General features: G+C 33.2%; 1 protein-coding gene and 2 non-coding genes across 9 annotated transcripts; 1 reads left to right on the top strand and 2 right to left on the bottom strand.

The window, feature by feature from the left end:
* Window positions 1-1,876: 1,876 nt before the first annotated feature.
* TRNAW-CCA (transfer RNA tryptophan (anticodon CCA)) lies at window positions 1,877-1,950 on the bottom strand. Its single transcript has one exon. It is a non-coding gene; the product is annotated as a tRNA-Trp (tRNA).
* Window positions 1,951-2,131: 181 nt separating this feature from the next.
* Window positions 2,132-2,205, bottom strand: TRNAP-UGG (transfer RNA proline (anticodon UGG)). The gene has a single exon. It is a non-coding gene; the product is annotated as a tRNA-Pro (tRNA).
* Window positions 2,206-4,424: 2,219 nt separating this feature from the next.
* Window positions 4,425-11,993, top strand: LOC126714439 (uncharacterized). 7 transcript variants are annotated; one of them, XM_050414612.1, is made up of 8 exons: window positions 4,425-4,531; window positions 4,631-4,748; window positions 6,180-6,234; window positions 7,105-7,991; window positions 8,151-8,262; window positions 9,471-9,566; window positions 9,646-9,761; window positions 11,646-11,993. In XM_050414612.1, exons 2-7 carry the CDS (start codon window positions 4,633-4,635, stop codon window positions 9,727-9,729), a joined length of 1,350 nt encoding a protein of 449 aa, XP_050270569.1. In that variant the 5' UTR covers window positions 4,425-4,531; window positions 4,631-4,632; the 3' UTR covers window positions 9,730-9,761; window positions 11,646-11,993. The 7 variants fall into 7 exon arrangements, 5 of the variants coding, with proteins under 5 accessions (XP_050270569.1, XP_050270562.1, XP_050270585.1 ...); XM_050414628.1 differs by having other exon boundaries at window positions 4,445-4,531; window positions 4,660-4,748; XM_050414621.1 differs by having other exon boundaries at window positions 4,448-4,531; window positions 4,628-4,748.
* Window positions 11,994-13,041: the final 1,048 nt, after the last annotated feature.

Below are 13,041 nucleotides of genomic sequence, written 5' to 3'. Positions count from 1 at the left end.
GAGCTCCACGTATTCTTGTACAGTCAAAAAGGGGATCGATTCCGTAAAAGATGAGATCAGTAAATGGGAATTCACTGAAATTTAATCTTTGTGAGATCGTCAATAGGGTACCAAGGGTGTCTTTAGAGTATACCGAATCAGTATAGCTATCCTTCTTCTGACACAGCAACGCAATTTCACAATTAGTATCTAAATGGAGTGCTAGAGACTTTCTTTTTTCTTTTATTGTTGCCTGTCGATGTAGTATTCTATACTATTCAATAAAAAAATTTTCAAATTCCTGTAGTAGTATAAGGGTTCTCTCCATTATCGGCTTTGGATTAGAAACTAAAGATCAGATAAAATGTGAATACAACGGGTTGCTTTCAAATAATTCGCGAGTGGGATTATCATATTCCATTCTCCTACACCTACAATTCAATTAGATCCAAAATATAAAAATATTCTTTCTTTTTGTGTTTGTAGAAGATGTTTTTTGTTGGAACCTCCCCCCCCCCCCCCTTTTTTTTCATTTTTAAGGAATTGGTTAGTTGTCCAGTAAGAAGTAAGACTAGCCGATAGTCTTCGACAAAAGAAAGAGAACAAAGAAGAAAATAATCAATATTCGCGATGCACGCATTGTTGTATTAGAACCAAAAGGCCGTTCTTGATCGAATTATAATTATAAAAGGGCGGGGGGGCTCTCTAATTTAAGATATGTAAAGAAAAAATGTATAAGTTTCGCACGATTAGATCATGCGAAACTCTTTTTCTTCTCATTAGAGATATTATGAGAATGAACCTACTACTGAATCTAATGAGGTCAAATCAAATTAAAGTAAAAAAGAAAAGGGAAAGTAATAAAGTAAAGTTAAAGTAAAAAAAGGGAGATTCTAGTATAATATAGGGTCATTCTTTGTTCGAAAATACACAATGTATTCGATACAATAATAAAAAAAAAGATCAAAATCAAAATAGAAATGATTTTCCAATTTTAAAGCGATTCAATTTCATTTTTTGAATGAAGTTACACAACAGAGTTTTTTATTATTTCTAATTTTGATTATTAATTATAATAATAATATATAATATTAGTATAAGAATATTAGTTTTTAAGATGAATCTGTTGATTGGGAATTAGGGGATGCTCAGATATCACAGATGATGAATTAATTTCTTACCTATGTCACTCCCATTTTTTTTTATTACTGTTTAGAAGGATTGATGAATCAAAAACTTTCAATTGAAAGAATAAGTGGAATTGGTCTTTTTGCTTATTCTTGTTTGTATCTTTCAAAAATTTGAATTTAGGGAAGTGCTTTCTAAACATATGTATAAAAAGACCATATTTCATTTAGCATCTTTATGCTTACTATAACTAGTTATTTCGGTTTTCTACTAGCGGTTTTAACTATAGCCTCAGCTCTATTTATCGGGTTGAACAAGATACGACTTATTTGAAATTAATTGAACAAACGATTCATAAAAAAACGAAATCTTTCTGTGTTATTCCATATATTCTATAGTTTCTTAAGTTTCTTACCGTGTCAATTTCCAATTTTTGGTCATTGAGATTCATGGGCAATATGAATTAATAGTTAAGAATAGATATTACCTCTCCTTTTCCTCTTTCAAACAAATCGAAATGATTGAAGTTTTTCTATTTGGAATTGTCTTAGGTCTAATTCCTATTACTTTGGCTGGATTATTTGTAACCGCATATTTACAATACAGACGCGGTGATCAGTTGGACCTTTAATTAATTAATAGCTCTTTTTTTGATTGACCCCTACTTGCTTTATTAATTTTAATACATAGGGCAGGGGTCAAATTGAAATTGCTGTTCAATTATTTCATTTCAGTGTAATTTTCGACCTAAGAATAACAAGAATGGGATCACGCTTTGTAGGATTTGAACCTACGACATCGGGTTTTGGAGACCCGCGTTCTACCGAACTGAACTAAGAGCGCTTTATTATCACACTAAATATTTTGTAAGTAACTCTAATATATTATATTTTTGCATGCGTATCCTATTCTATAGTAGAATAGAGTCAAATGAAAGATTGATCATGTTATGGATGCCCAATTTAATCGATTTCAATTGATCCCTCGTTACGATTCCTGCTCATAAGATAAGTAATAGAATAGGTAGGGATGACAGGATTTGAACCCGTGACATTTTGTACCCAAAACAAACGCGCTACCAAGCTGCGCTACATCCCTTTCAATTGGGTTACAGTGTCATTGTAGAGAATACCCGTATTGTTTTCCACATCTTTATTTACTCCATTTCTATACAAAAATTATCCAACATGGAGTTGGATAAGGATGCTAATAATGCTTCTGTTTCAGATGGGGCAAATATGCGTATGTTTTGGAGGAAACTTTGGAAAATGCAGGTCCCTCAGAAAATTAGACATTTTGCTTGGAAGGCTGCACGTGATATCCTACCAACAAAGGCAAATCTGAGACTTAGACATGTACTAATGGATGATGTTTGTGAGGAGTGTGGGGCTACTGCAGAAACCTTTATTCATCTGTTTTGGGAGTGCCAAAGAGCTCGTGAAACATGGGCTTCATTCAAGAACTTTCGGATTTTGGTTCCAACACACTTTTGAAGCTTCATGGATTTTCTTTGTTTTGTTTTGATGAAGGCATATTGGTCTAGTGAAGATTCTGCTATGGCAGTTTCACTGGTTTGGACTCTATGGACTCATAGAAATGAGGTGAGACATGGTGGGATGAGGAAAAATGGAAGAGAGTTGTTTCTGAGGTGTCAACACTACATGGAAGAATATTGGGCTGCCTTAATACTCCCACTGAAGCATCCTCAATCACTAGATTCAAAATGGTCTCCTCCGCAATTGCCTTTCTATAAGGTAAACGTTGATGGGGCTGTCTTTGGGAAGCAAAAAGAAGCTAGTGTTGGGGTTGTTATTAGAGACCATGAGGGGAACTTTATTGCAGGTTTGAGTAAGAAATTTAATGCTCCTTTAGGTGCTATAGAAGTGGAAGCAAAGGCTTTTGAAACAGGTATAACGTTTGCAAAGGAAGTAGGCATACTGGACTTTGTGTTAGAAGGTGATTCTTTGACAATAGTCAATGCTCTATGTGAAAAGACTTCAGCACCCTCCTCGGTGGCATCTTTAATATATGGGATACAGGCTGGTTCAAATGAATTAAGGAATGTATATTTCTCTCATGTTTGTAGGAGTGGGAATCTGCCTGCTCATTTGTTAGCTAAGTTTGCTGTAGGCATTAGCGACTATTTTGCTTGGATTGAAGAGTGTCCTTATTTTTTAGAACAAGCTCTTATTCAAGATTTACCTTCTACTTTGATTAAATAAAGTTTGTGAGTTTTTATCCCAAAAAAAAAAAAAAAAAAAACTAATAGACTAACTTTTAGGCACAAAAAAAAAAAAATACTAATATACTAAAACGTGTGCTTTAAATTTTTTTTTTTTTTTTGAAAAACCGTGCTAGTAGTAGGCTTTCATAGCATAGGATTCTAAAATCCTAAAATTTAGGATTTTTTTTTTTTAAATTGTAAAAATGAAAAAAATTTGAAGTATAGTTTGAATTTGAAAACCAAGAGGGAGTGATCCTATTTTATGAGCAATGATTTTGCAAGAGTTAAAAGATGTAGTTTTACCAAATTATCCTTTAGTTTTGTCTCTATTTAAACCTAGGGAAATAAGGGTATTTTGGAATTAAAAAAAAAATCCGGTCCAAACAAGAGAAGCCCTTAGTATAGATTCTTCGTTTGGGTTTCAATATGTTGCATATTAAAATACCATCATACAAATTCTTAAACTCTTTAAAATACCTATATCTTTTAGCTAAATGAGAGATGTTATGTTTACAATATTTTTATACAAAGATTATTTTTTTGTCCCAACAATAACAACTAGTAACAACCTACCACTTAGGATTTGTCGTAAAAATGTTGTAAAAATATTATGGACATATAATTTTTTCCATTTAGCTAAAACTTAGGACACTATCACTATCTAATTTTTAAACATTATTCTACGTTGGCACATTACCTTACCTCTTTCTTAAGATAAAAAAATACAAACGGTTATTTATATATCATTTTTAAACATTATAACATTAAACCAAAAAAATAAATAAAAAAAAAAAGTATTATTGCACATGTAAAGTGCTTGTGATAAGTCTGGTTATATTCATATTCATCCCCTTGACTTTGTAAAGATGGATTACCAACTCAAATCTCTTTTTCCTAGTGAATTACGAAATAAATAAAAAAATGATAAACATGTGATGATTAATATATATATATATATATATATTAAAAAAAAAGTCACTAAAATATGTATGTGTACAGTGTAATGCAATCCAAACGGCCGGAGGAACACAAAATAAAAAAAAAATAATAATAAAAAAATTGAACCGAATTCATCTATAACTAAAATCAAAACTCTGCCTCTCTCTCTCTCTCTCTCTCTCTCTTAATTTTGATATCATTGTCAATGACAGCTCCGTGCCCCTTTTGTGATGTAACAGTTCCTTGGGCAGAACTGGAAAGGTATTGTTTTTGTTTCTGAGAGACAAACGCAAATTGAGATAATTTGTTATTGTTGTTGTAGTTTTCCGTTAATTAGTTTGGTTAATGCATTGGCAGCAGGCATGCTAACAGTCACTTTGAATTGGAAGATGAGCAGCGAAAGCAAAAAAGACTCGCTACGGACAGGGACTTGGCCCAGCAGATTGCTCTTGCCCCTTTTTCACCTCATTCTCACTCTGTAAGTCTTTTTTTTTTTTTCCCCGTTCCACATACAAAAAACCCATGACTACAACTCTCACCTTCTTACACTACTTTTCTTTATTCAACTCTATAGATCATAGATCTGTTGCCAAATGCCCACTGCAAAAACATATCAATTTTTGGTTGTATCCATACAATTGTGTTAGACTTGACTCTGATTCACAATCGTCTCACGGATGCTCAGGTTTTCATTTGCTCAAAGAAGATGAATTAGACCCTATATCTTTTCTTTTGCATCCTCACTAAATTTTTTTTATGACCCTATATCTTTTCTTCAAAATGAACACTAATTTGATTAGATTGGATTCTGAATGAGTAAGATATGGTCATTCCAAGTTAGCATAACTGTGTTGTCTCCAAGAGTTTTCTTGACCCTCTCTTGAGTGAATTTACAGAAATTTAATTGTTTCTTTTATGATGAAATTTCCTACGGGTTGCTTATCTCAAGAGTGGTTTTTCTTTTGAATACTTTTCCACTTTGCCACTTAAAATCCTTCTGTTCTTTTTATCTATTTATATTGCTTTCGATTGTGGTGATTATTATTGGGGTTGTGATATCTATTAAATTATTAACTCTGAGCTTAGGTTCACACATATAGTAATTAGTTTTTGAGTGTGATACTTTGAGCTTCTTGTTGATAAATAACTCCTAGTCCCTAGTGTTTCCCCTAATTTTGATGGAAACTACTTAGATTTTACAGCTTCTATAAGGAGTTATGATGAGTTTAATGTGGGTGCACACAAGATCATGGAGGATGGACTTGAAGTATCCTATAATAAGTTTTTTAAGAAATGCACAAAATTGAAGAAAATATAATGAGGTTGAGAATAAGGAGGAGGTATTAGTAGTTTAACTATATATATATTCTCTACTTTTAAGGTTGATTTGAGTTCACAATACAATTTAACATTTGGAAGTACTTTGCATGCTTGAATTTTTATATCGTAATTTGTCTAATACGTTGTCCAGGATAATTATGTCCAAACTGCCTACATTCACATGTACATGGGTCACATGGTGTTGAGTGTGCGTATAATGATGGAGAAACTATTTATATTTGTTGTGAACTCTCATTGTTTTCAGAGTCTTTTTTTTTTTTTTTTTACCTTAATCATTTCAATGAGTGTTTTTAAAATCAAATGGTCTTCTTCATAGGGAAAAAAAATTCTTTTAAAAATTCCAATGGAGCTTTGTATTTAAACAATTTTCCTTATTGGAACAATGATAGGAAAGATTGAACACAATGTTTGATATTGTAATTAATTAGGATCATTTGAATTGAATAGTTTTATTTTTTGGATGAACCTATTCTTTTTATGCATGTATATACTCCTACTTTCTTGCATTGCCTGTTCATATGATTAATTGTTCACTTCCATTCACCCTTTGTTAACTTGTGACATTAAGGGGGAGAGAGTTGAAGTTTCACATCGAGGGAAGAGTAATTACTATTTTTTACTTTGTAAGTTTTCTGTGGACAATACCACTCTTGGTATGTTTGTTCATGTTATTTTGCAAACTTGTTCATCACATACCATAAAAGACTGTGAAGATCAAATTTTTTGCAAGTCTAGATTTAGGGGATTTTGAGAAAAATTCACTGTAACAGGAGCATTCCATTTGATAGGGTCATTTTTATATAATTGAGTTGTATTCTAATGTTTTTCATGAAATTATCAAAGGGGAAGATTGTTAAGGTTCATAGACGTGTTGGTAAATCCTTGTGCCAAAACATTTCAAATTTGGGTTGTATCAATTGAATTGTGTTAGGGTTTTAACTCTTGAGTTTGGTTCATAACTTGTTCAAAGACAATGAGTTGATGATCTTTTGCTCATATATTTTACATTGTAACAAATTTGATCTAAACTTTTGAAAACTAGGCATTCAGGTCTTCAAAATGGACACAAATTTGATCCAATTCTAATCTAATTCATCATTAGGCATTGAATGAAGAATAGCCCAATTGCTGTTTAGTCCATTCCTTTCTTTCTTAACAATTCTTTGGAGGGTGACTACCTCGAATTTAGTCAAAACCCATGCAATTCTCTCCCCTTTCCCTACAATTCCCATCCATCCTCTTTAGGAACCTCCGGGTTCCTAACAGTTTTTTTCTTCTCTCCCCAGACCCCTCTCTCAAATAATTTATATTTATTTCTATATATAATTAAAATGGGAACACCCTCTCATAGAGTTTATATTTCCTACATGCACATATAAAATGGGAACACCATCATTTGCTTTTCCTCTTTACACTCACCACTTGTCTTGTTTCATTGTTTATCATGCTGCCTAATCTATTGACTTCTTTTGCTCTTATTTATGGTTCTGCAGAATAATCTAGTGATGGATGACATGTCATGTGAGTCGAGCTGTGATGATGCTGTTAGGGGTTGTGGAGAATCACATATTGATGAAAAGATTGCTTGCTTGATTGGTTTGCAGATTAGGAGCCCTTTTTACCAAGTTGAAACTGGTTTGATGGCTTTGTTGAAAAACTGTTTGGAATTAGAAGCAGGAAATTCGACAAGTATTTTGTCAGGTTATGTCGATCATTTTCATAGCATTGAATCTGAGGATGTTGGGTGGGGTTGTGGGTGGCGTAACATTCAAATGCTTAGCTCTCACTTGCTTATGCGAAGACAAGAAGCAAGAGAGGTTTTGTTTGGTGGTTCAGGATTTGTTCCCGATATAGCATCGCTTCAGAGATGGCTTGAGATTGCTTGGGAAAGGGGTTTTGATGCACTTGGCTCTGAACATTTCAATCGTAAAATTTATGGTTCAAGAAATTGGATTGGAGCTACTGAATGTGCTGCTCTATTCCGTTCTTTTGGGCTTCGCGCAAGAATAGTCGATTTTGGTCCAAAAGAACTTGAATCGCTTTGTCTTTCTGTTCCTGGTTCAAGTCTTGGGGCACAGGTATCAAAAATAAATGACAGAGGCAAGAGGAAAGTAGTTCAGGTTTACGGACCGATGGATAAATACATTCTTGGGAGGCATTATGATGCTCCCCTAGCAGGTTCCAGAGGGGATGAAAATTCTAGATATTCTAGTATGCAGCTTGGTAGTAATTTAGGGGGTGGAAGTGGTGATAATGTTCTGAATAAATGTGCCAGAAAAAACAAGGGTTCGGAAGTTCTTGTTCATTGGGTGTGGAATTACTTTTCTGATGAGAGCTTAAGCAAATCTTGTCACCATCGTGTTGCTGTCAGCGAGAAACCGTAAGTGATAAATTAATTAGTTTTTATAGCCTGAGGATGGAATGTTGATTATCCTGCTCGTGCACGGAAATGCATGGAGGGATTTCATTCGCACAACTTACTTATCATAGAAAATGACTCATTTCTGATGGCATTCTGACTTTTCAATTTTTTAAGCAGACCCTTGTATTTCCAACATGATGGACATTCAAGAACAGTCGTTGGAGTTCAAGTTAAACATCAACAGAATGGGACGCAGCAATTCAGTCTCTTAATTTTGGACCCTGCTCATGTAATTATCTATCTGTGAGCTATCTTAGCAGATTCTGTTGTTGTTGTTGTTGGTTTTTTTTTTTTTTTTTTTTTTTTTTTTGGCATTATTTATTAAATAATATAGACTAACAACATACAGAATTCCTAACTATTTAGGATCTTTATATTGAATATTAGTGACTGATTGAAATACAATAAAAACCAGCCCAATAGACTTGCATTTGAAATTTATTTCCTCTTGATTGAAGAAACACAATCCTTAGGGGCCAAAATTTAGTTATCAAAGCTTAAAAAAAAGAAAAGAAAAAAAAAGAGAGGAACTTCTTGTATACATTACATGGTTTTAACTCTGGTTTGTTCAATGAAGTATTTACTTATTAAAAAAATAAAAAACAAAAAGATGTATTTGGAGAAGGATCTTGTTTGCAAGATCTGTTTATTGCCCAGGAAATATTTGGGCTTGCCATTGGACATTTATCAAAATCGATATGGGACTCGATTTTGGAGAAGATGGAATGAAGATTAGCTAGGTGGAGAAACTTTATTTATCAAAGGGAGGGAGAAGCCTAATGGTTTTCTTATTGATGGTAGTGACGATATTGACCGTGACCTTGATACTGAGCTAGAGCTTCTAACTATGATGAATACGCTAACTATGGATATGACGAATGCACTAACTATGGATATGCCACCGGAAATAGACCGATTTTATATCACTCTTCAATTCGAATTAGCAAAAGCAATGTCTCCTTGCATAATATGGATTCCAAACATTTCTCTTTGAGAGCAATTGCCAATGAGCTCTGGCTCAAGGGGTACCTTCTCCCCTTATAAGTGTTAGGTGGAGGGTGAGGTTGCGGGTTCGAAACCCACTAGATGCGTGTGTAACTTATCAATCAAAAAAAAGAATCAGTTTGAGAGCACTCTCTCAAGTTTCCCAAGATATTTACTCTCTTTATTTCCCATTCCTATTAGCATTGCAAATTGCTTTGAGAAAATACAAAAGGATTTTCTTTGGGGTGGTTTAGGATGATTTTAAATTCCATTTAATATATATATTCTTTGGACCTGTTGCAGGAACTCAATAATATTTTTTTTCATGTACTTATTTAGCTATTTATATGTATGTTCAATTTAATTTCTGAATGTTCTTGCCGTACCTTCTAGAACTTGTAGTATATGCCATTAATGTCATAGTTTTCTTAGTCTTGCATCACGTTATTATAGAGAACAGCAGCTCTAAAAACATCTCTTAAAGAGAATGATGGGTGGCAAAAGCTTATAAAAAGAGGGGTTCACACACTGAAGAAGCCACAATACCAGGTTATATATCTTTAGTAAGCTTTTGTCCTTGGTCTTACTATAATTTAACAGTGGGCATGATATTCTGTTTTTGTTTCAGTTGTGTTACATTGATCCTGGAATTGCCAGTGAGGGGGAGATGGAGCTGCTTAAGAGAATAGATAGTATCTTTCTTGAATTCTAAAGGAATGTGTTCCACTTTTGTGCTTCTTTTAGGTACTATTTATCCATTTCATCATGTTATTAACCTCATTGCATGCCTTTTCTATTTTAATGATGAAAAATATAACAAAGTTATTACTTGAACACCAAAAGAAAATTATAGTTGAACGGCTTATTGTAAATTTGTTCAGCATGTCACTGTAGCAAACTTTTGTGATAGGAGGCATTCATTAATTTTTCGGAAGAATGCTCATACACCCCCGAACTTTGGACTAGTGGCCAAGACACCGTCTAAACTTTTTTATTGGCCAATTTACTTCCTAAACTATATACACCTGCCAAATCAATACTCCAATTAATTTCATGTTAAAACACTAATGGAATAAGAGCACATGAGAAGCATGTGAACTTTAAAAACTAAATATCACACATAGAAAGAAGAGAGAGGAGAGACCTAGGTCTAACTAGCAAAGAGGAGAACTTTAAAAACTAAATATAACACATAGAAAGAAGAGAGAGGAGAGACCTAGGTCTAACTAGCGAAGAGGAGAGAGAGAGAGGCTGTAGAACTAGAGCCACTGTGGAGCGGCGTTGAGTTCTTCATCCGGCTGTCGTCTTGCCACCTGTATCTTCAGGCTCTGTTTTTTTTTTTTTTCCTCGTTCTTTCTAATGCAAGTATTGTTCCTCTTATTTTTCCTTTCTAATGCAAGAACTCTTTGCTATGTGCGACTTTCTGTCGGGGTTGGGGTTTATTTGCTCCAAGATCCAAATAATCACATATCTTTTCATGCAATGAATAGGGTGAGTCCACCTTTTTCTTTATTTTTGTCTTTGAAGATGAAATTTTAAGAAGTTTCAGTCCATGGAAGTTTTGGCTGTGTAAAATTCTTTCCACTTTTTTTTGGTTTGTTTTTTAGTTCCTTTGATACTCATGGATTTTTGAGATGACTATCACTAGATATTGATCAAATGATGTAGATTTAATTAATTTTGTGTTGGGTCTTTAGGATTCCATTTGAAAATTGAGTTCTCAACTTAGGTTCATTATTTGTGCATTCCAACTGTTTGATAAATTGTCCCAATGATTATGTGATATGTTCTTTCCGTTTAATTTGGTGGGGTTGTTGCTGGCAGATCCCGGAGTCTATGCTAAGCCTTTTCTCTAATCTAGTTTGGCTTTAAATGACTTGGTTTTGTATATTTAATCTTGTTGTTATGTAAGCTAGCAATCTTTGTTAGGTTGTCCTTGAAGGACTGTGAGTTTCAAAGTTGCTTTACTCTGCTAGATGTAATGTGTTTGTTCATCAATAAAATATCTGAATAACCAAAACAATTCTTGTAAACATACTCGTTTGTGCCATTTGGATGAACTATATACAAAAATTTCTAGATAGAAAGTGGAAATAGGCAATAGAAGAACCTTATCAAATGAAATTTCTGGATAAAAAGTTACCAAAAGACTGAATTTGTCCAAATGAAGAACCTTGCCTATGTGTATGGCTAAAGGAATAGAATGTTAGAACTGTGAAAACCACTTAATACGCTAGCATACTGGCTTCCCATATATGCGCACACACTCAATAGAACATTAGTTAAGCAAGGTGGAATGAAGATAAGAGAGTAGAGACTATGAAATTTGCCCTGATATTTTTTACACCTTTGACTAATGGGTTGTGGTTGATGACGATAAATTGAGATTTGATTAAAGCATTTTATTTGGTTATGTAAAATTTTTCAGGTTTGGTAGAAATACACTAGAGGTTTTAGCTATAATTTAAATGCACAATAGGATAATTTAGTACATCTAATGCTAAGCTTGCTTTATGATTCATTGATGTTTTTCATTTGTATTTCTTCTCTTTTTTTCTTGATTATTTCTTTCAAAAATATTAGAAATGCATGATATAGTTCATGTGTTGTGTAATTGTTTTCATGTAGATGTCTTGTACAAGTATTGTATTAGGTCGAGAAGATCAAGTATTGCAAGCTCCAACCACAAAAATTGATGGTGCAAGAAATCCCTCAACTCATAGAAGTGTTGCATGTGGAGGGAACGGGTGGTCCACAACGTCAAGCAATTTTTCTAGTTTAGAATCATGTTTTTTAAACTTTGGTTAAGTGCTCTAATGGTTGTTTATATGCTAATTGGTTTGGTAATGAGGTACTAGTGATTTGTGTGAGATGTTATCATGAGCAGATTATGATCCTCATTTTGTTTTTAATAGAAAAAATTCTGCACTTATGTGCAGTTTATACAAATTATAATCCTCGTTGTCAGTAATGAAATTTTTGTGCCTATGTGTAATTTATTTTGTAAATTTTTGTTGTGTTAACACCAATATTAAAAAATTGTACACGTTAAGTAGTTTGTGGACAAATTATCACAAACAAGGTCCGCATTGCATATCCTTCAATTCATATGCAAATTTGAATTTATTTTAATAAATAAACATAATTATATTACAAACAAGTCTTCATTATAGTAATTGCATAAACTAATTATAGATCTTTGCGATGCGTGGGAATAAATAATTATTTTGTACTGTAATATAATATATAAATTTTTCTTTAAGTCCACTTAAGTTCATTTTAGACTAATTGGGCTTTAAATTAATTCTTTTTATAGGTTGTCTTTTCAAATTTAGCTCAAAAATTCATTTTTCCCTAAATTTTTGGATTGAAAAGTATGAAATTTTATTATATTTCGACTAAACTCTTTAGTTTTGAGTTAATAAAAATACAAAGAAAATAGACATTGGTAATTAGAAATATAAGCCCTAAAAATGCAATAAATATTGTAACTATTCAAAATTCTTATTCGGTCCACATTGGTTCTATTCAGTTCATTCTGTCATCTTTGGTCCAATTTGGTCATATTTGATCCTATTTAGTCCATTTTGTTCATTAAAGTTCTATTTGGTCCACATTGGTCCTATTTTGTCCATTCTGTCTACTTTGGTTCTATTTGGTCCACTTTGGTCCTATTTGGTCCATTTTGTCCACTTTGGTTCTTTTAGCCCACATTGGTCCTATTCAGTCAATTCTATCCACTTTGGTCCACTTCAGTACTATTTGGGCTATTCGATCTACTTTGATCCTATTCAGTCCATTTTGTTCACCTTGGTTCTATTTGATCCACATTGGTTTTATTTGGTCCATTTTGTCTACTTCAGTTCTATTCACTAAAGCACCATTCTGTCTACTTTTAATCCATATATCAAATGAAGAAAAAAAAAAAAAAACCCCCTCAATTAGATAGGCCCCTTGAATTACTACTTCATAAATTGTGCTCACCTACTTAGTTTGCAACCAAAACAATTTGATATTCCACATT

Source organism: Quercus robur, chromosome 1 (assembly GCF_932294415.1).
Source record: "Quercus robur chromosome 1, dhQueRobu3.1, whole genome shotgun sequence".
Lineage (NCBI taxonomy): Eukaryota > Viridiplantae > Streptophyta > Magnoliopsida > Fagales > Fagaceae > Quercus > Quercus robur.
Note: the sequence above shows the minus strand (reverse complement) of the source record. Positions and strands in the feature narration are given on the sequence as shown.

What these genes read in the sequence shown, in the direction of transcription:
- LOC126714439 (XM_050414593.1), top strand. Translation starts at nt 4,476, where the DNA reads ATGACAGCTCCGTGCCCCTTTTGTGATGTAACAGTTCCTTGGGCAGAA. An exon ending in TTTCACCTCATTCTCACTCT is followed by an intron (nt 4,749 to 7,104) that starts GTAAGTCTTTTT and finishes ATGGTTCTGCAG; the next exon opens with AATAATCTAGTGATGGATGA. An exon ending in GTTGCTGTCAGCGAGAAACC is followed by an intron (nt 7,992 to 8,150) that starts GTAAGTGATAAA and finishes TTTTTTAAGCAG; the next exon opens with ACCCTTGTATTTCCAACATG.